The 25,448-nt window shown below is 49.8% G+C and overlaps 1 protein-coding gene and 1 long non-coding RNA gene across 5 annotated transcripts; one reads left to right on the top strand and one right to left on the bottom strand.

The window, feature by feature from the left end:
* The first annotated feature begins 146 nt into the window (after positions 1-146).
* Positions 147-24,277, top strand: SUPT5H (SPT5 homolog, DSIF elongation factor subunit). 3 transcript variants are annotated; one of them, XM_081117583.1, is made up of 29 exons: positions 147-202; positions 480-557; positions 5,394-5,559; positions 7,057-7,122; positions 8,162-8,231; positions 8,353-8,421; positions 8,536-8,601; positions 8,888-8,918; positions 9,255-9,323; positions 10,871-11,122; positions 12,260-12,349; positions 12,451-12,521; positions 14,157-14,262; positions 14,491-14,584; positions 14,675-14,811; positions 15,161-15,316; positions 15,422-15,568; positions 16,427-16,573; positions 16,660-16,785; positions 19,716-19,800; positions 20,068-20,187; positions 20,272-20,374; positions 20,462-20,589; positions 20,688-20,793; positions 21,212-21,370; positions 21,481-21,649; positions 21,765-21,968; positions 23,700-23,795; positions 23,866-24,277. In XM_081117583.1, the coding sequence occupies exons 2-29, from the start codon at positions 483-485 to the stop codon at positions 24,007-24,009; spliced, it is 3,252 nt and encodes a 1,083-aa protein (XP_080973709.1). In that variant the 5' UTR covers positions 147-202; positions 480-482; the 3' UTR covers positions 24,010-24,277. The 3 variants fall into 3 exon arrangements, with proteins under 3 accessions (XP_080973709.1, XP_080973710.1, XP_080973711.1); XM_081117584.1 differs by having other exon boundaries at positions 171-272; XM_081117585.1 differs by having other exon boundaries at positions 192-223.
* On the bottom strand, positions 5,552-25,395 carry LOC308547354. Of its 2 annotated transcripts, none has more exons than XR_013997499.1 (3): positions 25,055-25,395; positions 8,125-8,225; positions 5,552-5,629 (listed from the first exon to the last, which is right to left on the bottom strand). It is a non-coding gene; the product is annotated as an uncharacterized lncRNA (long non-coding RNA). The 2 variants fall into 2 exon arrangements; XR_013997500.1 differs by lacking the exon at positions 25,055-25,395 and adding an exon at positions 12,247-12,336.
* Between the last annotated feature and the right edge of the window lie 53 nt (positions 25,396-25,448).

Here is a 25,448-nt window from a genome sequence, read left to right as displayed (position 1 = left end):
CATTTGACTCTCCCAAGATGTCGGCTCCAGGTTCCGCATTAAGACAGCTCCGCCACTCTCAAGATGGCACCCCGGAAGTGCGTTGTAGGGAACGAGCCTCGGAAACCTCGCGTTAGGCGAGGCCAACGGGTAGGTTCTCGCGAGAGGGTACGTCAATCCCAGCCAGGCGTCGTGTGAACTGCAGCTGGTTCCGAAGGCGGAGGTGGGACCGGAGGGGTGAGGGGTGGGTTGGAAGCCGACCAAGCACGCCCCGGGGTCTCCGGGAACCAGGGGTGTGTAGGGACCAGATTTAGGGACTCTGGAGGTGTAGCAGGTGGTGGTAGGGGGTTCTCTTGGGTTCACGATTGCCAGAACCAGACTGCCGGAAGTGCGCTAAGTGGCTTTTTTTCTCTCCGGGAACCAGCGGGGAAACTGAGGCTTGGGGTGGGGTTCGGGATTGGGGAGTGCGCTGAGGCCGCCGTTTTTTCCTGCAAGAGCAGAATATGTCGGACAGCGAGGACAGCAACTTCTCTGAGGAGGAGGACAGCGAGCGCAGCAGTGACGGCGAAGAGGCCGAGGTCTGTGGCTGGGACGCTTGGGGAGGCATGGCGTCCGGGAACAGGACCAGGGTAGAAGGGCCCCTGTGGGAGCGCAGAGGGGATCAGAATGAGCTCTGGCCTATGGGAGCGTCCAGGTTGGGGTGTGGGGGGGGGGAGAAGTAGGCAAGCCCAAGTCAAGCAGAGGGACAGGTGCTGAAGGCCAGGGATGCTCCAGGAACAGTGAGATAACAGGTGATGTGGTTCAAGGACCTGATATAAAGTAAGCACTCATTATTAGTTTTTGTTTTTAGGTATGCCCGTCATTCCAGAAAAACATTTTTAGTGCCTACTACGTGTTAAGCACAATTCTTTGCCCGTGGACTACACCAGTAAACAAAACAGATTTTTAAAAGCTTTATCCTTGTGATTGTAAATAAATATAACTGATGAGAAAATCATTTAGTAAGCTAGAAGGTATTCTAAAGTAGAGGAGAGGAGGGGAATAGGGAACCCTGGTTGCACTTTGAATAGGGTAATCAGGGTGAGTCTGAGTGAGTCTGAATGGGTGACTTTTTGCTGTTTTTATTGATTTCAGAGAGAGGAAGCAAGAGGGAGAGAAAGATAGAAACATCAATGATAAGAGAGAGTCATTGATCAGGAATTGAACTGGAGACCTCTTGGTTCATGAGTCAACACTCAACCACTGAGCCACACTGGCCGGCTGCTGGCCAGGCTGAGTGTTGACTTTTTTTTTTTAATTTATCTTTGTTGTTGAAAGTATTACAGATGTCCCCCTTTTTCCCCTATTGATCCCCTCCACCTCGCATCCACCCCACTCCCAGCCCTTCCCCCATAACAATGTCTGTCCATGGGTTATGCTTATAGACATATAAGTTCTTTGATTAACCTCTCCCTACCCACTCCCCCACACCCACCTTCCCTCTGAGATCCCTCAGTCTGTTCCATGCTTCTGTGTCTCTGGATCTATTTTGTTCACTGTGTGGGTGACTTTTGACAAAAGATTTGGAGGTGAGGGAGTGAGTCATGTCATATGGAAGTGTATTCCAGTAAGGGGAATCAGCAAGTGCAAAGTTGGGAGCATGCCTGTGGTGGTCAAGAAGTAACAAGGTGGCCAGTTTGCCTGGATCAGAGTGAATGTAACAAGAAATAAGAAGGGCCAGATCATACAGGATCTTGAAGGCTGTGGTAGGGAATTTGGCCTTAACTGAGTGAGACAGAGCCATGAGAAAGTTTTGAACAAAGGAGGGATGTGAGCCAGTGTTTTGAAAGTATCACTCTGGTTTTGGAAGTCTGTTGAATGTCCTTTTCAGGAACTGAACAAATATTTCCTGGGACATAACTATTTCAGATATTGTCAGATATTCACTGTTATCATCTTTTACTTCTTTTCTTTTATTTCTGACTTACTCATTTGTTGAACAAATAAATATTTGAGCATCTACCCTGTTTCAGATACATCTTAGGTGTTGGAGAGAGAGTGGAATAAGGCAAATCTTTGCTTTCATGGGGATTAGTAGGCAGCAGTTACAAACTAATAAAGAGATGACATGACAATTATAATAAGAAATTTCATTTGATCTACAGAAATGTAAATTTATTTTGTAAGTTAGTTGCCAACACTTGTGTTGTAAAAGCAGTTTCCGCAGAAGTCAAGATTTCTTTCTGGGAAAATGGGAGGAGCCAGCAACCTGAGACTCAGGATTATTCTACACAGTATCTCTTTGCCCAAAAAGTGGCAGCCCTCTTTAGAACTGGGAATTTCCTCCAGTTTCCACAATATATCAGTTGCTGTTTATCATCATGCCTGTCTGGTGGCAAATTTAAGAAAAGGAAAGATACACCTTTGTTTTGGAAAACATCAGGTAGATGGAGAGTGTCATTGGTTTCCCCTGAGCTACTCCTCTTATTTATATTGTCTGCTTCCCATCTGTAGGCATTTGATTGTCAGTCCCTGTGCCCTTTGGGAAGTCCTTGGCTTCTAGTAAAGAGTTGGAGAAATTGGGATATTGTGGTGGGGGTGGGGTAAGTGGGAAGGTTCCAGGAAGGGCCTTTGCTCCAAGCTGTAGTGCTGGGTCCTTGGTCTCTGACTCATGGCTTCAGGATACTTTGTGGTTAAAGCCCAATGGTAATGAGACCAGGATCCTCCGTTCCTTTTCCTGGCTGAGATAGTCTGGTTTGTACTGTGCAAGTCTCACTTCCCTAATACCACACTAGGCTGGCTCGTCTACTGTCACTAGGTGAGGCAGAAGGGTAGTGTGAAGCCTGCCCTTATTGCCAGAGATAGAACTGGATGGGCTTTTCAGACAGCCAGATGTTGGCATGGTCCTTGAAGGACTGGGTCCTGTGGATAGACACACAGGGATGGTAAATAATGGGCCACTTATTGGAGGGATCAGTTGGTTCACAATCCTCAGCTTCAGTAACTTGCTCATTCATTCATTCAACAAGTGTTCCTTGAGTTTCTATCATGTTGGATCACAGCCTTCCTCATGGAGCCCTCTGTTTGGGGTGGAGTTTCATAAACAGAGGGATAGTTGCGGAGGGGATGCCAAGGGTGGATGGTGTAAGAGCATGTTCAAGTCCTGAGGTAACACAAAGGTAGTAGTGGGGGCTGTCCTCAGGGAGTGGAGAGCCAGGTTTGGAAAAAAGGCTTTGCTGGGACTGAGCCAAGGGGATGATGACAAGGTTTGTAGAAGTCAAGCTGTGACCCTGTTGTAGTTCGAGTTTAAATGTGTGGCTTTGCCCTGGCATGGGGGAAGTCCAGAGGGTTGTGAGCCCAGAGGATGTGCCTAGCTTTGCTTAGGGTGTCGAGAGGGCAGGCATGACTTCCTGGATCATGGTGGGTATTTTGATTGAAGTAAGAATGAGAGGCAGAGGAGAATGGTTTTTATTTAGAGGACCCGCATGGATGATGGACAGCTCTAAGAGAGTGTGGTACAAGTGGTTCAGTGTGGCTGGGAATTAGCATTTGGGAGAGGGAGCCCAAAGAGGCAGGATGAGAGGGAGTGGCAGAGGGCAGAGTATGTGCTTCTAGTTCAAGGCTGCTAGGGAGCTTGCTTGTTCTTTCTTTTAAATTATTAATTTTTTTTAAATCCTCACCTGAGGGTATGTTTTGATTGATTTGAGAGAGAGAGGAAGGGGAAGAGAGAAACATCAGTGTGAGAGAGAAACATCAATTGGTTGCCTCCCCTACACGCCCCAACCGAGGACTGAACCTGCAACCTTTTTGGTATATGGGGTGATGCTCCAACCATTGAGCCACTGGGCCAGGACAAGGAGCTTGTTCTTTACCTGAGGGTTGAGGGGAGCTGAGGCCCAAATGATCAGATTCATATTTTACATCGTTTCCCAAGATTTTAGGATGCATTCCAGGTTGGGGGTGGGGTGGGGGTGGTGAAGAAGAGGTGCTTTAGGTGGAATAAGGACAAGACCTTCAGCCACATGGAATCATTTAGCGAAAAAGTTCTTTTCAGTTTATTAAGTTTCTCTTTGGTGCTACTGTGTCTCCAACAACCTTTCTGAAGTTTCTTAGTCTCTGTTCAGGGAGAACAGGCCTTTGGCTTAGAGCCTGCAGCAGGTAAAAGTATCATGCTGAGACTTAAGGTTGTTTTGCTTGTATCGTTATGTTACTTTCTGTTTATGACAAGGTAACCTTTAAAAAGTTTTTACTTATGAACTATTTCAAAACAGAAATATTTTTCTTTTAAGTTAAGTAAAAATGTGAGTTGAATTTAAAGAAAATACCAGACAAATGGGTTGTACTGATGTGGACATGGCAGGAAGTCATAATATTAATGAGGAAAATGTTGCAGTTGGGGGAACACTGTTTTGTATGGATCACTGCCTTCTGTTACTAGTATGGAAAGAGATTAGAGGCCAAGAGACCAGAAAGCAGGCTGGGCAAGGATCCAGGTTTTAGAGGGCAATGTCCTGGCCTCGGATAGGGGCTAAGGGGAGGAGGAAGAAGGGATGCATTGGGGAGCAAAGAGCAGAATGGTCGTGAATGTGATGCCTGATGGGAACTAGAGAAGGCCAGCCCTAGTCTAGGGGAAGACATGAAGGTCGGTTTGGGACGTGGTGTGAAGGGCTCAGAGGACATCCTCGGGAGGCATCCAGGAGGCTGCTGGCACATGGCGGTCTTTAGTTCTGAAAAAAAGGGGTCCTGGAGACAGATGGGGCAGAGAGAGGAACTGAGGTTGTGGAAGGTAAAGTGGCCAGGGAGAGAGTGCATGAAGTGAGAAGCAAAGTGGGCCCTTGGCTGAGCCCTGGTGATCCAAGTCAGTGTTTGAGGGGCGGGCAGAGTAAGAGGGACCTGCAGAGGATCAGTCAAAGAGGTTGGAGAAAAGCCAGGAGAGCATGATGTGACAGATGCCAAGGGAAGAGCCTGTGGATAGGGAGGGAACGGTGTGAGTTGTCTTGTAGGTAAAGGACCAACCAAAGAATGTCCAGAGAATTAGCAGCAGGAGGTGGTTAATGACCTTGAGCGTTATGGACTGGAGACAGATATGGGAGTTATTGTCACAGAGATGTCTTTCACAGCCAAGACAGTGGGTGAGGTGGCCCAGGGAATTGTAGAGTGCAAAGAGACAAGGACCTAACTGCATGGAGCTAACAAATTTAAAGGCCAGGTGGAGCCTAGTAAGGCGGTCTAGTGGAGGGAGGAGTCCAGATCAGCTCCCAGATATTGGTCCGGTAGGCGGTGCTGTCACTGAGATAGGATGGCCACCAGAGAGGCCTGGCTGGAGTGGAAGCACACACAGCAGAGTGGGCTGAAGTCAGGTTTGGGGATAGGGAGATTGGTATCTGGATTTTGAGTTGCAGAACTCTGGTGTCCCATCCCTCCTGACCCCGCAGGTAGAGGAGGAGCGACGGAGTGCAGCAGGCAGTGAGAAGGAGGAAGAGCCCGAGGAAGAGGAGGAGGAGGAAGAGGAGGAGGAATATGATGAGGAAGAAGAGGAAGAAGATGATGACCGGCCCCCCAAGAAACCCCGCCATGGTGGCTTCATTCTGGATGAGGCTGGTATGTCACAGGGCTTGGCGAATGCTGAGCAGAGGATGAATTTCCACTTCAGTTCCATTTCTTGAATGTTCTTAAAAAAAAAATTGGTACATGTCAAGTCCTTTTATATAATTTTAATTAATTATTTTTAATATGTCTTTTGATTTCAGAGAGAGGAAGGGAGAGAGAGAGTTGAAACATCAGTGATGAGAGAGTCGTCATTGATCAGCTGGGGATCGAGCCCCAAACCCAGGCATGTGCCCTGACCGGGAATCGAACCGCGATCTCCTGGATCCGAGGTCGATGCTCAGTGGCTGAGCCTGCCCAGCCAGGCTTTAATTTCTTTTTTAAATTTATTGATTTTTTTTAGAGAGAGAGAAGCATCAATGTGTTGTTCTACTTATTTATGCATTCATTGATTGTTTCTTATATGTACTCTGACCCGAGATTGAACCTGGGATGTTTCACCCTACAGTAAACTCACACAGGTACATAAAGACGTGAGGACAAAGACCCTTGCTGCAATCGTCTTTACAGTTGCAAATATTTGGTCACCTAAATGCTCATTGATGATAAGGGCCTGGTAAAATAAATTATGGGACAGAAATCAGATAGCATATGAGGCATGCGCTGTTATGCAAGAGCTTCAAACTAGTGTTACTGCTTAGAAAATGAAGAAGGTACGGAACAGTGTATTAAAAAATTTTGTGGGAGAAGATGGGATGAAAGATGGTGGTGGGGTTTATATCCATTTCTTATACATGCACAGATTATCTCTGGATAAGAAACATCACAGTTACCTCTAGAAAAGAAGACTGAGATGGTGGGGGTTAGAAAAAGGAGGGAGACTTGCTGTACACTTATGTTATCTGTGCACTTCGGGGATTTTTATCATGTGCTGGTATCACTGTTTTTTAAGTTTTTAGTGTAATATTTGATGCATACAAAAGTATTTGTAATGTAGTGAAGAGGTTAAGTGCGAGCTGCCTCTCAGGTACCAGCTGAGATTCTTTGGCCAAGTTAGATAACCTCGCTGGGCCTCCGAGCCCTTATAAAATTGGAACAATGGTGATGCCTCTCTTGGGGCTGCCAGGAGGATTCAGTGAGCAATCTGTAGTCAGTACTCAGAACAGGGCAGGGCACATAGTATGATCTCAATAAGTGTTAGTTGTTACAAATGTAGGAATAATAATAAAACCAACCAGCCATTAACCCTGTCTTTTAAAAAAAAAAAGCGATATACCTGTCCTCCCTTGATAGTTGAGAGGGAACTTTTCTGCTTGCTTACCTAGATCTTATTTTTTTAGATAGATCTCTGGGTTGTGTTGGGGGGAGGGATGACTTACAGCCAGGGGGATCTGCATGGGGGACCTGACCCTGCTGCTTGTCCGAGCCTTGGTATCCCGGTCTGTAAGGTGGGGGTTTGTTGTGCCCACTTGCAGAGGAGGTTCCCTGGAAGCTGTTGTCTTGAGGAACCCTTTGCCCTTACCACCCCCTGACCCCTCTGCCCTGTTTCAGATGTGGACGATGAGTATGAGGATGAAGACCAGTGGGAGGACGGTGCGGAGGACATCCTAGAGAAAGGTGTGTGGGCCAGAGCGTCTTTAGAGCCCATCCGCACCCCCATGCCCTGCACCACCCCAGCCCCCACCTTCCTCACCGCGCTTATTTCTGTCCGTGCCAGAGAGATCAGCTAGCTCTGCACCTGTTTCCTTTGAGGCCCATGAGTTGGGGGGGTGGGGGCTGTGGGGTGGTAGGTCTTGTGGGGAGAGGACTCTGGGATCCCAAGGCCCCAGTAAATCCCTTCTGGGGGTTGTAGGGTGGGTGGGCTTTGTCCCAAATACCCCCCACTTCCTGGGCCAGTGCCCCCCTTCCCTGTTACTTTCCGTTTTGTGCGCCTCATACATTTCGGCTTCTCCCCCAACCACCTGGTGCCTGGCCTTTACTTTTGATTTTCAACCTTCCTGTGTCCCTCCCTTCCCCTGCCCCCAACCCATTGGTTGATTTCGCTGCTATAATTTGGCTCATACTTTGTCTGCCCTCGCCCACCACCACCACCACCACCACCACCACCACCACCACCACCACCTCCTCTTCCTCCAAGTAGAAGAGATTGAAGGTAAGAGTCTGAAAAATGTGATTCCCCAGCCCTCCTCCCATATCCTGACATCTCCTCTTTCCTGCCCTTGGCACCCTCCCTCACCCTCAATCCCTGTTCGCTTCTGGGTTTTCTGACTCATGTTAGGGTCCCAAGTCAGGGTTCTGGGGCCAGGCCTCCAGCAGTGTTGGCCTGGGAAAGTGTGTGTATATGTGTGTGTATGAGTGTTGTGGGGGGTGGGGATGCAGGGATGAGGGTGGGGTGGGATGGATTTCAGGGTGTGCTTAGACAGTGGCTGTGAGATGGGGAACAGCTGGATATCCCCAACAGCTGGGCCCCATCCCTGAGTCTTTTCATGAGAAGCAGAAACCTGAGCAGGATAGTCGGGGGGTGAGAGTTGGGGGTTTTCTCAGTGAGGTGCCTCCTCCCCAGGGCCCACCTCTGGCCCTTGTTAGCCCCACCACTTTCTTCAGACCCCTGCTCCTCACCTCCTCTTACTCGTCTCATCTGCCCATTTTTCTGCAGCCTCCAATATCGATAATGTTGTCCTGGATGAAGACCGTTCTGGGGCTCGCCGCCTACAGAATCTCTGGAGGTAAGTACAGAGGGGAAAAGTGGTGAGACTGGCTCCCATGGGGAGGTTTGGGGGCAGGTCAGCCCACCTTTTCTCCTCAACCTTCCATTCATGTTTACTTTCCCCCCCTCTCACACCCCAGGGACCAGCGAGAAGAAGAACTAGGCGAGTATTACATGAAGAAATATGCCAAGTCATCTGTGGGCGAGACGTAAGGGCATGGGATGGGTGGTTGGGGAATCAGGAGCAGGTGGTCCCTTTGTGGAAAGGGTCAGGGGTGTGGCAAAGCTTCACCTGTCCTTCCCAACTGCCCTTCTCTCTCCAGGGTGTATGGAGGATCTGATGAGCTCTCTGATGACATCACCCAGCAGCAGCTGCTCCCAGGAGTCAAGTAAGGGGGTGGGACAGGAGGACCGAGGTGGGACTCTTGTACTGTACTGGGGTGATATGCCCATATGGGTCATTCCCTAAAATAAAGCAGGATGCAGGGTCACACAGAGTGGTGGATGAGAGAGGGAAGGAGGGAGGGGCGAGACACTTTCTCTTTCCTTCCTTCTGCTTGTGTGTGGAAGGATGGAGAAGGGAGAGGGTGTGGAGCAAGAGGAAGGGTGGATGTGATTGTATGTTTCATGATGAGACAATTTCACTAAAGGGCTTTCTTTCCCTTTCCTGTGTAGGGATCCAAATCTGTGGACTGTCAAGTGTAAGGTGTGTGCTCTGGCTTCATGACTTAGGAGAGGCAGGGGAATGAGGGAGGCAGCCTTGTCTGGGAGAACTGTCCATGTGTATGTCCTGAGTCTCCGCGGCCTGCCAGCCCCTTGGTCACCCTCCCTCTGCCTCCCATCCTCCCCTCCGCCTCATTGTCTCCCACCTTCGTCTTTCCTGCTTTTCATCCCTCCCACTCTGTGTCTCCCCATTTCTCATATTCCTCTCTCTCCTACTTTGTCTTGCCTGATGACAGACTTTCTTATTGCTATCTCTTGCCCCCTTTCCTGTATCCTGCCCTCCATCTCATCATGTCTCTTAAGTCTGCCTCTTTTCCAGATTGGGGAGGAGCGAGCCACAGCCATCTCCTTGATGCGCAAGTTCATTGCCTACCAGTTCACAGACACAGTAAGTGTAGGCAGGCAACTTTGGGGGGCGGTGGACAGGCCAAAGTCCAGAGGGAGGGAGAATATAGGTTCAAGGATACCACTGCCTGTTAAGTGGGGTGCTTCAGCTAGAAAACACTCCCTGGATTGAAGAGTTCTTCTGTGTCCTGTCAGAGGTATTGTTTTCGTGTGCTCTGCATTTCTGGCTGGGTTCCCAAGTCAGCCATTTAGCTTCCTGAGCTGCTTCCACCTGAAAGTGAGTTTTGCCTATTCACCAACCCTGTTGGGTAGCTGTCACCCTCTTACTGTTTGGGAGGGAGTCTTACAATAGGACAGTTTGGCTAAGGGGGTCAGGGAACAGGCCTGTTGGGAGATGTCCTTCCTTCTCTTTCACACAGTCATCAAACATTTGCTGAGCCCCTCCTCTGGACTGGTCCCTGCACTGGGAGATGCTAAGGATACAGTGGTGACCATGCCAGAGCTGGTCCCTGCGCCTTCAGGGCTAACTTGGCACACAAAACACAAAATAATGCCACTTGCATGCAAGGCAGCAGATGCTGCATTAAGGGCACAGATCTTTCTTCAGACTGCCAGGGTTTGACTCCTGTCCCTGCCACTTTCTAGCTGTGTGGCCTTGATCAAACCACTTCCCCTCTCTGGACCCTTGCTTGCCCCTCAGCATCGTTAGGATTAAATAGATTAGGACATGTCCAGCTTCAGCCAGGACTTGTCCAGCAGCTTGTGTTCAGTAAAAGTAGTTGTCAGAGGTGTAATTCTCAGTTTTGGAACCAGGATAAACCTTATGAAGAGGGTCCGCAAAATTTGTGAAACATGGGGCTACTAGTAACTGTATATGGTGTAGTAACTTTCTCACTTAATATGATTTGCATTTGGCCGAGTGCATTGCTTTTACCTGCCAAAGCAGTGGGTGTGCATCAGTGAGGCCGAGTAGACAGTTGCAGGATTTGCAAATTATGATTTTAAGCGTGCACAAAACCTTACCTTGTGCCCTGGGCAAAATTCTAGTGACCCTGTTTGAGTTGTGACTCTGATTATTGTTGTTTTAAAAATATATATTTTTATTGATTTCAGAGAGAGGAACATCAATGTTGAGAGACATTGATAGGCTGCCTCCTGCACGCCCCCTGCTGGGGATTGAGTCCCAAACCCTGGCATGTGCCCTGACCAGGAATCAAACCCACAACCTTTTGGTGCACCGGATGATGCTTCATCCAGCTGAGCCACCCAGCCAGGGCTATAATTTTTCTATCTTTTTGATGAATTGACCCTTTTATCATTATAAAATGTCCTTGTCTATCTGTGGTAACAATTCCTGTCTTAAATCTGCTTTGTTGGCTATTAGTTTAGCCAGTCCAGCTCTCTTTGGTTCTAGTTGCTTTTTACACATATGTTGGATCTAACTCTGCAGTGAACATCCTTATGCCCATGTCATTGGGCCAATATGTTTCTATAGGATAAATTCTTGGAAGAGAGACTGCTGAGGTGGTAGTTGTTACTGTTATTAGCAGTTGTGTCTCACTGTCTCTTTCCATGGGCTTGGTCCTATAGCCCTTGCAGATTAAGTCGGTAGTGGCACCAGAGCACGTGAAGGGCTACATCTACGTGGAGGCCTATAAGCAGACCCACGTGAAGCAGGCCATCGAGGGTGTGGGCAACCTGCGGCTTGGCTACTGGAACCAGCAGATGGTGCCCATCAAGGAGATGACAGACGTGCTCAAAGTGGTGAAGGAGGTGGCCAACCTGAAACCAAAATCCTGGGTCCGCCTCAAGCGAGGCATCTATAAGGATGACATCGCACAGGTGCCTCTGGGTGGGGTTGGGTGGCCAAGGGGGTCAGGACTCATGTTCACACTTCTGCTCCTCTGTTCTCTCCTCTCCTTTCCTTTTGTACTTTCCAGCCCCTTTCCTAGTGCAGAGAGCAATGCCCTACTCAGATAGGTGAAGCAGAGCCTGATTTTGTTGTGAGCACACAGGAAATGGATGAGCATTCTGTGCACGATGAAAGCATGTTGAGTAAAGATCTGAAGGAGGTGAGGGATGAGCCATGTGGAGTTATTGGGAAAGTGTATTGTGACAGAAGTGTATTGTGAGATAAGATCATCTACTGAAGCAGAGTGGCAGGACGTGAGCTCAGGGAGGCCCATCATTGGGCTTCAGCTTTTACTGGAGTAAGATGGGAGGGCTCTGAGGGACACAGTGTGACTTTGATTTTAACAGGATTACTCAAGTGACTGGTTCTCAAGCAGGGGGGACTTTGCTCCCAGGGGATATTAAGCAATGTATGGAGACATGTTTGGTTATTTCATCTGGAGAGTTGATTCTAGCTTCTAGTGGATAGATGCCAGGAATGCTGCTAACATCCTACAATGCATGGAACAGCCACCTACAATAAAGAATTACCTGGCTGAGAAACCCTTGAATAGACGGACCACAGGAGCAAGCAGGGAAACCAGCAAGGAGACGAGTGATGCCATGGTGGAGGTGGCCATGATGGTGGGACAGGACTAAGGTTGGAGTATTAGAGGAGGGGGAAGAGGTTGGAGTTTTTGAAGGCATGGCTGACAGGATTTGCTGACAGATTGGATATGGAAGTAAGAGGAAGGGAGAAGTCAAGAATGACTCCCAGGTGTGCCTGAGTGGAAGGGAGGATGGAGCGGGAGGAAACTGGGTGATGAGCAAGTTTGGGGGAAATCAGGAAGTCAGTTGCTGTGCTAGGTTTGCGGGACCTTTTAGCCATCTAAGGGGAGGTGTCAAGCAGGTAATGAACAGTTTCAGAATCGAGGGGAGACAGGCCGGAGAGAGAATTTGGGAGGTGTCAACCATCTGATTTCTTTTCCATCACCCTCTATCCCTTATCCTTCCTGGCATCTCTTTTCCTGTGTCTAGGGTCAGGGAGGGAGGGCAGGGCCCTTCCTGACACTCACCTGTCCTTCTCAGGTGGACTATGTGGAGCCCAGCCAAAACACCATCTCTCTGAAGATGATCCCACGCATTGACTATGACCGCATCAAGGCCCGCATGAGCTTGGTACCCTGGGAATATGCTGCCTGTGGGGGAGAGGGATTGCTTTATCCCAGCTGATGGCCAACCCCCCTCCCTCACCCCACCCATGCCCCTTTCCTCCACAGAAAGACTGGTTTGCCAAAAGGAAGAAGTTTAAACGGCCTCCACAGAGGTTGTTTGATGCTGAGAAGATCAGGTGAGTCTCCTTGGGGACTGGCTAGGCTGGGTCCCCAGAGCTGTAGTGCATAATGTGCCTTCGCAATTTTCGTCACAGGGATGGACCCCTGACAGTTTTAGTTTGTGAGTGGTTAGCTGTCAGTATAGCCTCAGCCAAGTTACTTAACACCCCCATGCCTCAGTTTCCTCTGCTTACAAAGATGGATAATAACAACCCCTGCTTCCTTGGATTATAGTGAGAATTGAATAATTAATATGCATGTGTGCGCAGAGTATCACTTTGCATGTAGTATGTATGATTGATGGTATCATATATTGAAATGGGATTTATGGACACGTCAGGCTTTATAGAGTCTCTTTCCCTGATACCCTGATGCCCGGGCAACCAAGATGGGGGTATAGAGCCCCTTCCCCTTAGGGTGTCTCCCTTGCCTTCCCTAGCTGGATGGAACTCAGAGTAGCTCAGGGATTCCAGCATTCCAGACCTAGCAGATTTCCAACTGGAAGGGCAGGAGAGGAGGAAATGGAGAAACAAGAGCTGCCAGTGACACTTTCCCTCTGGTCTTGTTTTGGAGCCTGTTATGAATCAGCCAGACAGTTTTTTATCGTCTGGATTGTAGAATGTGTCCTTTGATCTGGACCCAAGAACCTGGCTAATATTCTCATGACTGAATTGGACCCATTTATACCACTGGTCTCCATGCAACTGGACCTTCCCTTACTGTGCAGCAGAGAGCAAACCAGAGTGACCGCTCCCTGCCCCCCAGCCAGCTGAGGCGACAGTGCCCTGACATGCGTAGCAGAGCATGCTCATCCCTCTCCCAGATTCACCATATGAATGAAAAGACATATGAGTGAGCGGCAGGAGGAGCCCCACCACTCTTCATGCATTTCCCTTTTGCGGAGTGGAGGAGGCTTTCGCTCCCCATTCTAGAAGCATGGGGCAGGAATGAAGTGTCTCCCCACCCCACATGCAGGGCCAGTAGAGTTAAGGAACAGGCTTTGCTTTTGCTCCTTCTGTGTGTGAATCCTCACTTGGGCTTGCAGCCGGGCTGTGTGGTATGCCCTCTCCAAGCCTCATTTCCTCATTTTTCTGGAAAACAAAGAGCATATTACTGATGTCACTGGCTTTGGGGAGGAGTCAGTGAGGTGATATGTGTCCAGGCCAGGCACGGGCTGAGTGCTCCATAAATGTTAACTCCAGTATTTTGTCCAACTAATGTTTACTGAGTGCCTGTGATGTGCAGACACTTAGGGGGAAAGAGAATGAAAAAAGAGATCAGTCCCTGCCCCTGCAGAGCTGCCATTCTGGTTAGGGAGATGAATCAAACAGTAGTTCATCAGAAGTGACATGTGCTGTGGTGAAAATAAAGCAGGGAAGGGGCAGTGGAGTGCAGGGGGGTGGGGGCTGTGTGCCTGGACGTGGAGGCAGGCCTTTGGGTGCTGGGATGGGATGGGATGGGACGGGACGGGACGGGACGGGACGGGATGGGACGGGACGGGACGGGACGGGACGGGACGGGACGGGGTGGGGTGGGGTGGGATGGGATGGGACAGTCATCCTGAGGTCTTCTTCCCTCCTTGCCAGTGGAGAAGGCAGGTACAGCAGATTCTCTTAACCTCCCCTTCCAATCTCTCCCTCACAAAATCCTAGGTCCCTGGGGGGTGATGTTGCCTCTGATGGTGACTTCCTCATCTTCGAGGGAAACCGTTACAGCCGGAAGGGCTTTCTGTTCAAGAGCTTCGCCATGTCTGCTGTGGTGAGGGTCCCAGAGGCGTTCGTGCTAGTGGCAGTGGGCAGTGGGGAGGCCACGCTTTCCCTCGTGCAGCCCAGGCCCTAGAGCAGTGGGTTGTCTGGGTCTGTCCTGGGTAATCCTCAAGTCAGGAGTGTCCCCAGGGGAATAATTCTCACTGTCTCTTTAGCCCCTTAACTGGGCTGTGATAATGACTTTGTCCACTTCCTCTTCCCCTCGTCTCTTGGGGCTCAGATCACAGAGGGTGTGAAGCCCACACTCTCTGAGCTGGAGAAGTTTGAGGACCAACCGGAGGGCATTGACTTGGAGGTGGTGACTGAGAGCACAGGTATTTGCTCCTAACTGTAACTTGGGCCAAGGAGGAGCAGGTGGCCCATGGCCGGCAGCCCCCAAGTCAGCCCCATGTCTACCCCTGCAGGGAAGGAACGGGAGCACAACTTCCAACCTGGGGACAACGTGGAGGTATGTGAGGGTGAGCTCATCAACCTGCAGGGCAAGATTCTCAGCGTGGACGGCAACAAGATCACCATCATGCCCAAGCACGAGGACCTCAAGGTGGGTGCCCTACTACCCACGTGTATATACTGCGATGAGGGCGTGACATTGTATCCATGAGGAATCTGAGGTGGCTACCAGGTTTAGTTTGCTTGGGGGTGGGGGGTGTATGTGTCTGTCTGCCTGTGGTCAGATGGCTTGTCTAGGCTGGCGTGGTGTGTCTAGGGTGAAGCTGTCTCCAGGTGGGTCTGAGATGGTGTCCAGTCTGGTGGTTGAGTGTTGTGAGCCTGGAGTGGGTCTTGGCCAGCGTCTTTTCTAAGAACTTGGGTGGATTCTGAAGGTGGGTGGGGCAGGTGATTTGTGGTGGCTTTCCCCTCACCTGCTCATTGTCCCCACACCCAATCCCCAGGACATGCTGGAGTTCCCAGCCCAGGAACTTAGGAAATACTTCAAGATGGGGGATCATGTGAAGGTGATTGCCGGCCGATTCGAGGGTGACACAGGCCTCATTGTGCGAGTGGAGGAGAACTTTGTCATACTCTTCTCCGACCTCACCATGCATGAGGTAGGTCAGAGGGCGGGAGCTGGGTGGATATGCCCAGAGAAGAAGACTCAGGCAAGGCAGGCCAGCCACTTGGGCCCTACTAAACTCCTCCCCCTCTCCTGGCAGCTGAAAGTGCTCCCCCGGGACCTGCAGCTCTGCTCAGAGACAGCATCAGGTGTGGATGTTGGGGGCCAGCACGAATGGGGGGAGCTGGTGCAGCTGGACCCTCAGACTGTGGGCGTCATCGTGCGACTAGAGCGGGAGACCTTCCAGGTATGTGTGCTGCACTCAGTGGTGGAGCTTACTTTTAGAGGGCTTCCTCCCTTCCTCTCTCTCTCTCCCTCCCTCCTTCCCTCCCTCCCTCCCTTGAGCTCTTCTTCATCCTGGGAGGTGGCAGAGCATAGCAGGTAAGAGCCCAGATTGCTTTGAGTTGCCTACCTGCCTCTGTCACTCACGGCTGGCTATGGGACATTAGGCAAGTGGCAAGTCAGTTACCCTGTCTGTGCTTCAAGTTTCCACTGTGTAAAATAGAGGTAATGGCAGCATCTCCTTAATTAGTTACGAATGAATCTCTGAGGTTAAATGTGCACCCTGGCATTCAGTGCTTGCTAAAGGACAGGGTACTGCAGGTGCCCTCTTCCCCTTCCCCATGGATGTGGGAGCCACACAGCAAAGTGCTTAGAACCCTGGACTCTGGATTCACATCTCAGCTTTGTTACTTTGGTGCTGTGTTACCCTGGGCTGCTGACACCCCCTGTGTTAGATGGGAATCATGACAGCATCCATCTCAGAGGGAAGTATTGAAGCTTCAGTGAAATCTCATATGAAGAATTTAGCATGGGGCCTTCCTGGTACAGAGTAACGGGTAAACATTAGCTATTATGTTAATATCTACTTCTCTGCCTATCTCTCCAGTCCCTGGTGTTCAATCAAGGGGATGGAGTCTGGAAACATTTTTGGTTGACCCAGTGCCTAGGGGGTGGTGCGCTCTGACATTGTCTGCCCCAGAGCCAGAGAACCTAGATGTCCTGTAGTCTCGCATAAGGAAGGGTCATCCCACTTAATGGAAGCGCTGCTCCATGTCACCCTTTCCACTTTCACCCTCTCAGTATCCCCCTTCTTCCTCCATAGGTGCTGAACATGTACGGGAAGGTAGTGACTGTCAGGCACCAGGCTGTGACCCGGAAGAAGGACAACCGCTTTGCCGTGGCCCTGGACTCAGAACAGAACAACATCCATGTGAAAGACATCGTCAAGGTCATTGATGGCCCCCACTCAGTAAGTATGAGCTGCTGCCCATCAGCTGCATCTTAGAGATTAGGGGTGGGGTGTGGCTGCAACAGTGACCATCCTTTTTCCTCCAGGGCCGGGAGGGCGAGATTCGCCATCTCTTCCGTAGCTTCGCCTTCCTGCATTGCAAAAAACTGGTGGAGAACGGGGGCATGTTTGTCTGCAAGACACGTCACCTGGTGCTGGCCGGGGGCTCGAAGGTGAGGTGGGCATGGTGGCACCTTGTGTAATGGGTACCTCGCTCAGCTCTCTGGCCTTCCCTGGCCCCAGGAGTGACAAAGAATGGGTTTGTGAAGGATTAGGGGGCAGATAACAGTGTCAGATCCTCAGCAAAGTGTGAAAAAAACGTTTATTGGGTTTCTGAGCTGTTTACCAAATCATTCATTCATTCATTCATTCATTTGGTTTTCTTGAGCACCTGTTAGGTGCCAGACACTGGAGATACAGTAGCAAACGAGGCAAACCTGTCCTCCTAGAGCTGCTGTTTTGGAGGCGAACAGTTAGATAAGCACATAATGTGGTACAGCATGCAGTGTGGGGTGATGACAAGCACTGTGGAGAAAAATAAAACGAGAAGGAGATAGAGGAGGGGGGCAGTTGCTTTATTTATTTTTACAATTGATCTTTATTATATTTTAGAGATACACCTTTTAAAAATTTTTTTATTCCTTGATTTGAGAGAGAAACATCGATTTGTTGTTCCACTTATTTATGAATTCATTGGTTGATTCTTGTACGTGCCCTGACCAGGGATCGAACTCGCAACCTTAGCGTATGGGGATGACGCTCTAACCGACTGAGCTACCTGGCCAGGGCTCAAGATATACCTCACTTTTAATTCTCCTTAGTAAATGTGATAACTTTTGTGTTTTGCCTGCTGTCTAACAGGGAAGGTTTTTGAAGTCTAATCATTGTATTTATTACTGTGTTTTAAAGAAGGATTGGTTCAGAAAGGTTTATATTTTTCATTAATTTGGTCAGTGATACTGTTCACTCAGCATAATGGAAGGCTCTTACGGTTTTGTTGAACAAGAGGCAAATGGATATAATGTGACAGTGCAGGCAGTATTTCTTTTTTAAAAAATATATCTTTATTGATTTCAGAGAGGAAGGGAGAGGGAGAGAGAGCTAGAAACATCAGTGATGAGAGAGAGTCATTGATGGGCTGCCTCCTGCACGCCCCCGACTAGTCATCGAGCCCACAACCCAGGCTTGTGCCCTGACTGGGAATCGAACCGTGATCTCCTGGATCCTAGGTTGATGCTCAGCCTCTGAGCCACACCCGGCTGGGCAGTATTTCTAAAATACAGTAAGTTTTGAGATGATCAAACATAGTTATATTCAAATATAATGTTTAATTTTGTGCCACAGTCTATATAGTTGCTATTTGTGATTGTCTTCTGATACAGTACATTCCTCTTACTACGATATTCTTTACTCTGGGTGTGTAGCTGGGGTTACAGCATGAGTTTTGATGGTGCTACTAATAATTCCTGCTTCATTTCGTTTAATGTGATTACTCTAACTTGCTCTCTCCTTAAGTGAATTTTATCCTGGGTCAATATAATACGCATTTAGAGTAGAGTACTGTTTTGTTTAGGAATGTTGAAAAGTGATCCAAAATAGTTTGGGGCAACATAATACCTATTTTAAATTTCATAAAATCTGGTTATCAAAACCAGTTACCTATAAGTAGTTCACCTTTGTTGCAATCATCCTTGTCAGTGGAACAGAGCAGCCTTCCTTAGCAGAGAGTTATCATATGTGCTGTTTAGGTTAACTTGCCTGTTTTCTGCTAGTGCTGTGTACATGCTGCCCCTGTGGGAGGCAGTAAGGAAGGGAAGATGGGTTAAAAAGAAGAGGGCTCTCTCTGTTAAAGATGTGTTTACTTTAAAAGTAATACAGCCAGGCTGGCGTGGCTCAGTGGTTCAGCATTTACCTATGATCCAGGAGATCAAGGTTTGATTCCCAGTCAGGGCACATGCCCGGGTTGCGGGCTTGATCCCTAGTGGGAGGCATGCAGGAGGCAGCCGATCAGTGACTCTTTCATCATCGATGTTTCTCTCCATCACTCTCCCTTCCTCTCTCTGACATTAATAAAGGTATATATATATTTTTAATAAAAATGTAAAATACAAAATTGCATCGATTAATCTGACATTTTAACTTGGAATTTGAAGTTTAAATTTATTCTGCTGCTCTAAGCCATTAACAGATGAAAACTGGTTCTAATTTTTTAAAAACTAAGTTTTATATGGGTGGGTATATAAATTTGATATCAGACTTGTTGCAGGTTTTTAAAAAAACTCATTTTTTTCTTGTTAATTTTATGTAATGAATTCATAAGTTTGTATTTTACTGTTGAAAGGCCAAATACTACTGGTAACATGAACATTAATACACTGTTAGTATGAAATGTTTCACTTTTGTCCTACATTACTTTCCTTGTTTGTGAGAAACCGAAAAGCAGCTTGTTGGCATTGAAGAGAGAAATGCCTAATAGGCATTTACAATGAAAGTTTTCCTAGCTCTCCCGTTGGCTTTTTTTTTTTTTTTTTAACTACTATGGTCTGAAAAATAAGGATAGGAGATAGAGAGTGATGGGGGCTGCTGCTTTAGACAGAGGAGGTTAAGGAAAGGCCTTGAGGAGGTGATATTTGAGCAGAGTCTGAATGTATGGAGAGCCACATGCATATCTCAGGGACACAGCAAGTGCAAAGGCCCTGAGGTGGGACTTGTAGGAAGGTTGTATAGAACCAGGTATCAGAAAGGAAATCAGGCCTGGGATTTGGGTAGCTGGGACCAGGAGGTGGTTTCTTTAGGACCCTGCAAATGTGATGATGTAATTGTGGCATGCAGTTTTTGTGTTACTAGGGGTTTAAATTTCTATCACATTTCAGTCCCACTCCTTGACCAGGGCCTCTTGACTAATAGGCCCATAATGGCATAGGGGTGGTGGTAGTTTCCCCAAAGGGAAATTGAGGCATTGTCACCAGGAGGAGGGGGAGGGATGGCTGCTGGAAGGTTCAAGCAGGAGCTGTTCCCAAATGCAGGAAGGCAGTTTGGCATGGGGCCTGGGAGTCAGTCTCCTGGACTCTGCCTGCCAGTTTACTTCTTGTCCCTCCTCTAGCCCCGAGATGTGACCAACTTCACTGTGGGTGGCTTTGCCCCTATGAGCCCCCGGATCAGCAGCCCCATGCACCCCAGTGCTGGAGGTGAGCGGGAGTTGGGGTGGGGCTGTGTCTGGGGGTGGGGAGGGAGGTTGTTCAGCCTACAGTCACTGAGTGCCTGCTCTGGGCTGACTTGGCCAGATGGGGCTCACAGCCCACTGGAGTCCAGACCCCATCCCATAGTGACAGCTCCGGGTGGTCAGGGCTGTGATGGGAATGTCCAGAGGGGTTTGTGGGTACCCTGGCTGTGGGCACAAAATGTGAGGGGAGGGCACGGCTCTGGGGACTAGTGATGTTCTCTTCCCTCCTCAGGTCAGCGTGGCGGTTTTGGTAGCCCGGGTGGCAGCAGCGGTGGCATGAGCAGGGGCCGGGGACGAAGAGACAATGAGCTCATTGGCCAGACTGTGCGCATCTCCCAGGGTCCCTACAAAGGTGATCGTTGACGTCATGTGGAGGCCTGGGGAGGGGCATGGTGAAGGAGAGCCCTACCCAGCCTGACTTCCTACTTCCCACTAGGCTACATTGGTGTGGTGAAGGATGCCACGGAGTCCACGGCCCGAGTGGAGCTGCACTCTACTTGCCAGACCATCTCTGTAGACCGTCAGCGGCTCACCACGGTGTACGGGCTGGGCCAGGGCAGGGCTGGGAGGGGGTTATCAGGTGGCAAGAAGGCCCTACTCACCCCACTAGTTCTCTCTGTCCACAGGGGCTCACGGCGCCCAGGTGGTATGACTTCAACCTATGGGCGGACGCCTATGTATGGCTCCCAGACACCCATGTATGGCTCTGGTTCCCGCACACCCATGTATGGTTCTCAGACACCTCTCCAGGATGGTGAGTGCTCCCCAGGGGACAGGGAGGAGGGGTGTTGTGGGAGGAACTGGAGACAGGACAGAACGGAAGGACACAGTATCTCTCCTGTTATGTTACAGGCAGCCGCACCCCTCATTATGGCTCACAGACGCCCCTGCATGATGGCAGCCGCACTCCTGCTCAGAGTGGAGCCTGGGACCCCAACAACCCTAATACGCCATCACGGTGAGAACCAGGAGCTGGAGGGCACAAGGTTCCCAGAGCTATCGGGAGTGTGTGCCGTGTGTGAGTGGTTATGCTGCGTGTTTGGGGAGTAGAGGGGTCAGTACAGTCCACCCCGAATTCTCTGCTCCCAGCCCTAGGCTGAGCTGTGAAAGAGTAGGCATGGCTGGGGGCAAAATAACCTCTTCCGACCCAACCACAGTAGCACACTGGTTAAAACCTGGGTCTGGAGACAGTGTGTGTGACTCTGGGCAGCCTAACTCTGACTCTAGTCTCCTCAGCTGTAAAATGGAGGCCTTTGGATGAGGCTGTTGGAAGATGAAGTTGTGATGAAGTTGCCTAGTTTGGTTACAGTGCTGTTCTGGAAGCATCTGCGACATTATTGTGATCACCATTCTCAACAAACTTGTTTCCCCAACAGGGCTGAGGAAGAATATGAGTACGCTTTCGATGACGAGCCCACTCCATCGCCACAGGCCTACGGGGGTACCCCCAACCCCCAAACACCTGGCTACCCAGACCCCTCATCTCCACAGGTTAACCCACAGTACAACCCACAGACGCCAGGGACGCCAGCCATGTGAGTCCACTGGGGTAGCCCTAATTAACCTCTGCCCAAACTTGCCCCACTGCCACCACCTCCTCTTCCCCACCCCCAACAAATGCCCCCTTCTCTCCTCATCTCTGCAGGTACAACACAGACCAGTTTTCCCCCTATGCTGCCCCCTCTCCACAAGGCTCCTACCAGCCCAGCCCCAGTCCCCAGAGCTACCACCAGGTGGCACCAAGCCCAGCTGGCTACCAGAACACCCACTCTCCAGCCAGCTACCATCCCACACCCTCGCCCATGGCCTATCAGGTGCTGGTCCACTGGCATGCCCTTGAGGGTGGTGGGCTAGGGTGGGCCTCAGGCCTTTAAGGATATCAGGTCAGATGACCTATTCCTAACAGCACTGCCCTTCTTTCCCCTATAGGCCAGCCCCAGCCCGAGCCCTGTTGGCTACAGTCCGATGACACCTGGAGCCCCCTCCCCTGGTGGCTACAACCCGCACACACCGGGCTCAGGCATTGAGCAGAACTCTAGCGATTGGGTAACCACTGACATCCAGGTGAAGGTGCGGGACACCTACCTGGATACGCAAGTGGTGGGGCAGACAGGTGTCATCCGCAGTGTCACGGTAAGTGGGACCCAGGCTTGTGAGTAGGCAGGGATGCTCTCCTTTGGGATCCCCAGTCTCTGTTGTTATTGTTTTTTCTTTCGTTTTAATTGTCTAACTACATCTACCAGTACCCATTTATGGTGGTGGTGGTAAGATTTGACATGCACACCCTGTAAGGCTGGGACTTCTGCCTGCTGTGATCATGACCGCGGGCCCACCTGTCTGGACAAGATTGGTACCTATGCACATGATTACTTTTTGACATACCCCTCTGAGATCAGTTCAGTAGCATGGACTGAGTGCTCCGCTGTGCCAAGAGCACTGGGCACCCACAGCCCCTGGGCTCTCCTTGCTCCAGCACTGCTGGCCTCTCCATTTTCTAGTCACTGAGTTCCCTCTAGCCTCAGGGCCTTTGCTCATCACTTTTCCTCCGTTTAGAACTCTCTTCCTTCCATTCTTTGTCTAGTTAACGTCTGTTTATCTTCAGGAAAGCACCTAGGCTGTTTCAGGTCTGTTTCTTATAGTCTGCGTAATTCTTTCTCATGTTATCCACCTCTGCCTAAAAGCTTAAAGTTTGCCCTGGTGATTCTTTGATTACTAATCCTGTGTTTTATTCTTAAGTAGTCCCAGTTCCTAGATGAGGAACTGATACCTTGTTGGTCCTCCAGTAAATATTGAATTAATTAAACAAACATCAGAGACCAGGAGAGCTCCAGGCCCTGCCCTCACAGATCTCACATTCCAGTGGGACATATCCTCAGACATGGCTCTGACAATGGCAGCCCAAGTGGCCAGAGATGGGGAGCCCAAAAGGCAAGGGGAGTTATGCAAACCCAGAGAAGGCACCTTACCAACTTTGGAGGGGGTCAGGGAAGGCTTTCTGGAGATGGAGACATCTGTACTGAGACCTGAAGAATGAATAGGAGTCAGCCCAGAGAAGTGGCTGGGGAAGGGGTTAAATGTGTTCCAGATGGAGGGGACTCACAAAGGCCTAGCGCTGAGGGAAAGCCTGGCACATTTTGGGAAGTTGAAATGTGTTCATTATGTCTATAACATAAAGAACCAAGGTGGAAGGTGATGAAGCCAGAGAAGTGGCTGGGGCCAGGTCATGTGTCAGTCTGGGGAACGTGGACTATGTCCTGAGAACACTGGGAGGTCATAGAAGAATCTAAGCAGGGATCAGATAATGTGGTTCAGAATTAATTCACTGTGTTCTTTTGGGGATGGGTTATGGGTGGTGACCCTGGAAACCTGGGAGAGGTCAGGCTGCATGACAAGGCCTGAGGAAAAGGGAAGAGGGAGGGATAGGGGAGAGACCCACAGGAGGCTGAATGACAGGCCTCAGAGCTGGAGGTGGTCAGTGAAGGAGCTGACCAAGACAAGGTTCAGAGTTCTGGCTGGGGCCTGGAGCACTGTAGGGCCATCCCTGAGACAGGGTCCAGGAGGAGGAGCAAGTGTGAGGAAACCTGAAGCCATTTTGGGACACAAAGAGTTAAGTGCCTGAGAAGCAGTGTCCCTTTTAGCCTAAGTTAGCTTCCTTCTGGCGCTTCCTTTGCTTGTCTGGTCACCCTGCTCCTACATACCACAGACTCCAGGCCTTGGAACCTGGCCCAGTCTTGGCCTTTCCTGCCTTGTGTCACCTTGGAAAAGTGACTTCTTAGAATGAGCACTGAGCCTGTGTCCCCTGAATGTGAGCATCAGTCCTGTGTTGGGAGCAGGCCAGGCTAACCAGGCTGTCCCCGCCCTCAGGGAGGCATGTGTTCTGTGTACCTGAAGGACAGTGAGAAGGTTGTCAGCATTTCCAGTGAGCACCTGGAGCCCATCACCCCCACCAAGAACAACAAGGTAAGGAGGGGCAAGTGGCTGTGGGGGCACTGGGCTGCTGACATACACCCTGACATGCCCCCCTTTCCAGGTGAAGGTGATCCTGGGTGAGGATCGGGAAGCCACAGGTGTCCTGCTGAGCATCGATGGTGAGGACGGCATTGTCCGCATGGACCTTGATGAACAGCTCAAGATCCTCAACCTCCGCTTCCTGGGGAAGCTCCTGGAGGCCTGAGGCAGGCTGGGTGGGGGTGGACTTTGGTAGACATCTGGCAGGTAGAGGATGTCCCTCCTTCCTTCCCTGGTCCTTGGTTCTGACATAGGATCCAGGCGTGGAGCAGACCCTAGTGTGGTTGTTCAGGATTTCCTTTGTTTTCCTATCTTTCTCCCTGATGTTCATGGGAACCAGAGTAGAGTCTGGGGGAGGGTCCCACCTTCTTGTATCCGCCCTTCCTCAGCTTGCTTTTATGTTAGGGTCTTTCAATAAAAAGCTGTCAAAAGTCTTGTGTGTGTATGTGTGGTCTGATTTGTAAGTGGAGTCGTTTGTCAACCCCACTTACTTCCATATTGTGTGGTCTTAGGCAAATAACAGTCCTACCTAAGCCTCAGTTTCCCCATGTGGAAAATGATACTGCCTACCTCAGAAGGCCCTTGAAAGGAATGTCTGAGAAGACATCAGAAAGAGGTTATTAGAACAGAGCCTGCATGTGATTGATGAAGTTACATCTTACTCATGTTTGAGTTGTGTGAAAATTAGTCAGTACTCCCAGGAAACCTAAGCTCCTCCTGTGGTGTAGTATACAGCATTACAGCATTTGATGGTCCTTTCACAGTGACACCAGAATTGCTGTAGCTTGTCTGATATCTTGGGGGTGGGGATGGGAGCTGTGTAGAGAACTTAGTACCTTTACCTTCCTTCACCTTCCTCATTTGCTATTCATGTTTTTAGAATGTAACAAAATGTATTATAAAATATTTCAGATGTTCAAAAAGATATACCAAGAACTCCTGTGTCCCCACCATCCAGTTTAGGAAACTGTGTGTACCAAATAAGGACCCACTTTAGCAACACGCCCCCACCCCCACCCTGCCTCCGTCCATTCCATCCACAGGTATCCACAACCCTTAATTCCGTTTGTCTTTTGACTAACTGTTCTTTTACTACCATAGTATTTACCCCTAAATGTTACATGGTGGTTTTGCATGTTTTTAAAGTTTACATAAATGCCATCAGACTTTTCCCCCCTCAAAAGAATTTGAAGGAGAGCCATCGTGGCTACCTGTGGCCGCTAATTCGTTGATTTCCCGCATTCCCGACCTCACCCGACGTGGCCGCTGTTCCTTCGGCAGGTCCCCATGAAATGGTTGGCCTTCCAGACCGCTGAGAAGACGCTCATGGGAGGAAGGACAAGAAAGGGCTCTGAGAATAGGAGAGTAGACAGATGGCTTTTCCGCTCTACGTTGAGGAAGCGAGATTGTGGGCTGGCAGCCTAGGATTTCTTCATTACGGGCTCAGCTTTACCTCTGAGCAGGGTCTGTAGCCGGGGCGTGGAGCGGGCTGACTCTCAGTCCCCGTAGGCGCGCGGGGACCCGCGGGACGGCCGCCTTAGCCTGGCATGCCCGCGGCTGTCCGCCCGCAGCCCTTTGTCTCTCTCGAGCTGCCGTCCAGCGCTC

Source organism: Miniopterus schreibersii (genome assembly GCF_964146895.1).
Source record: "Miniopterus schreibersii genome assembly, chromosome: 18".
In the NCBI taxonomy this organism is placed as follows: Eukaryota; Metazoa; Chordata; class Mammalia; order Chiroptera; family Miniopteridae; genus Miniopterus; species Miniopterus schreibersii.
This window is presented reverse-complemented; position numbering and strand designations above follow the sequence as displayed.

Excerpts from the sequence above, each read along its gene's own strand:
- SUPT5H (XM_081117583.1), top strand. The coding sequence starts at position 483 with ATGTCGGACAGCGAGGACAGCAACTTCTCTGAGGAGGAGGACAGCGAG. Across the intron at positions 20,794-21,211 it reads AACCCTAATACGCCATCACG|GGCTGAGGAAGAATATGAGT; the intron begins GTGAGAACCAGG and ends TTTCCCCAACAG. Across the intron at positions 21,650-21,764 it reads CCTCGCCCATGGCCTATCAG|GCCAGCCCCAGCCCGAGCCC; the intron begins GTGCTGGTCCAC and ends TTTCCCCTATAG.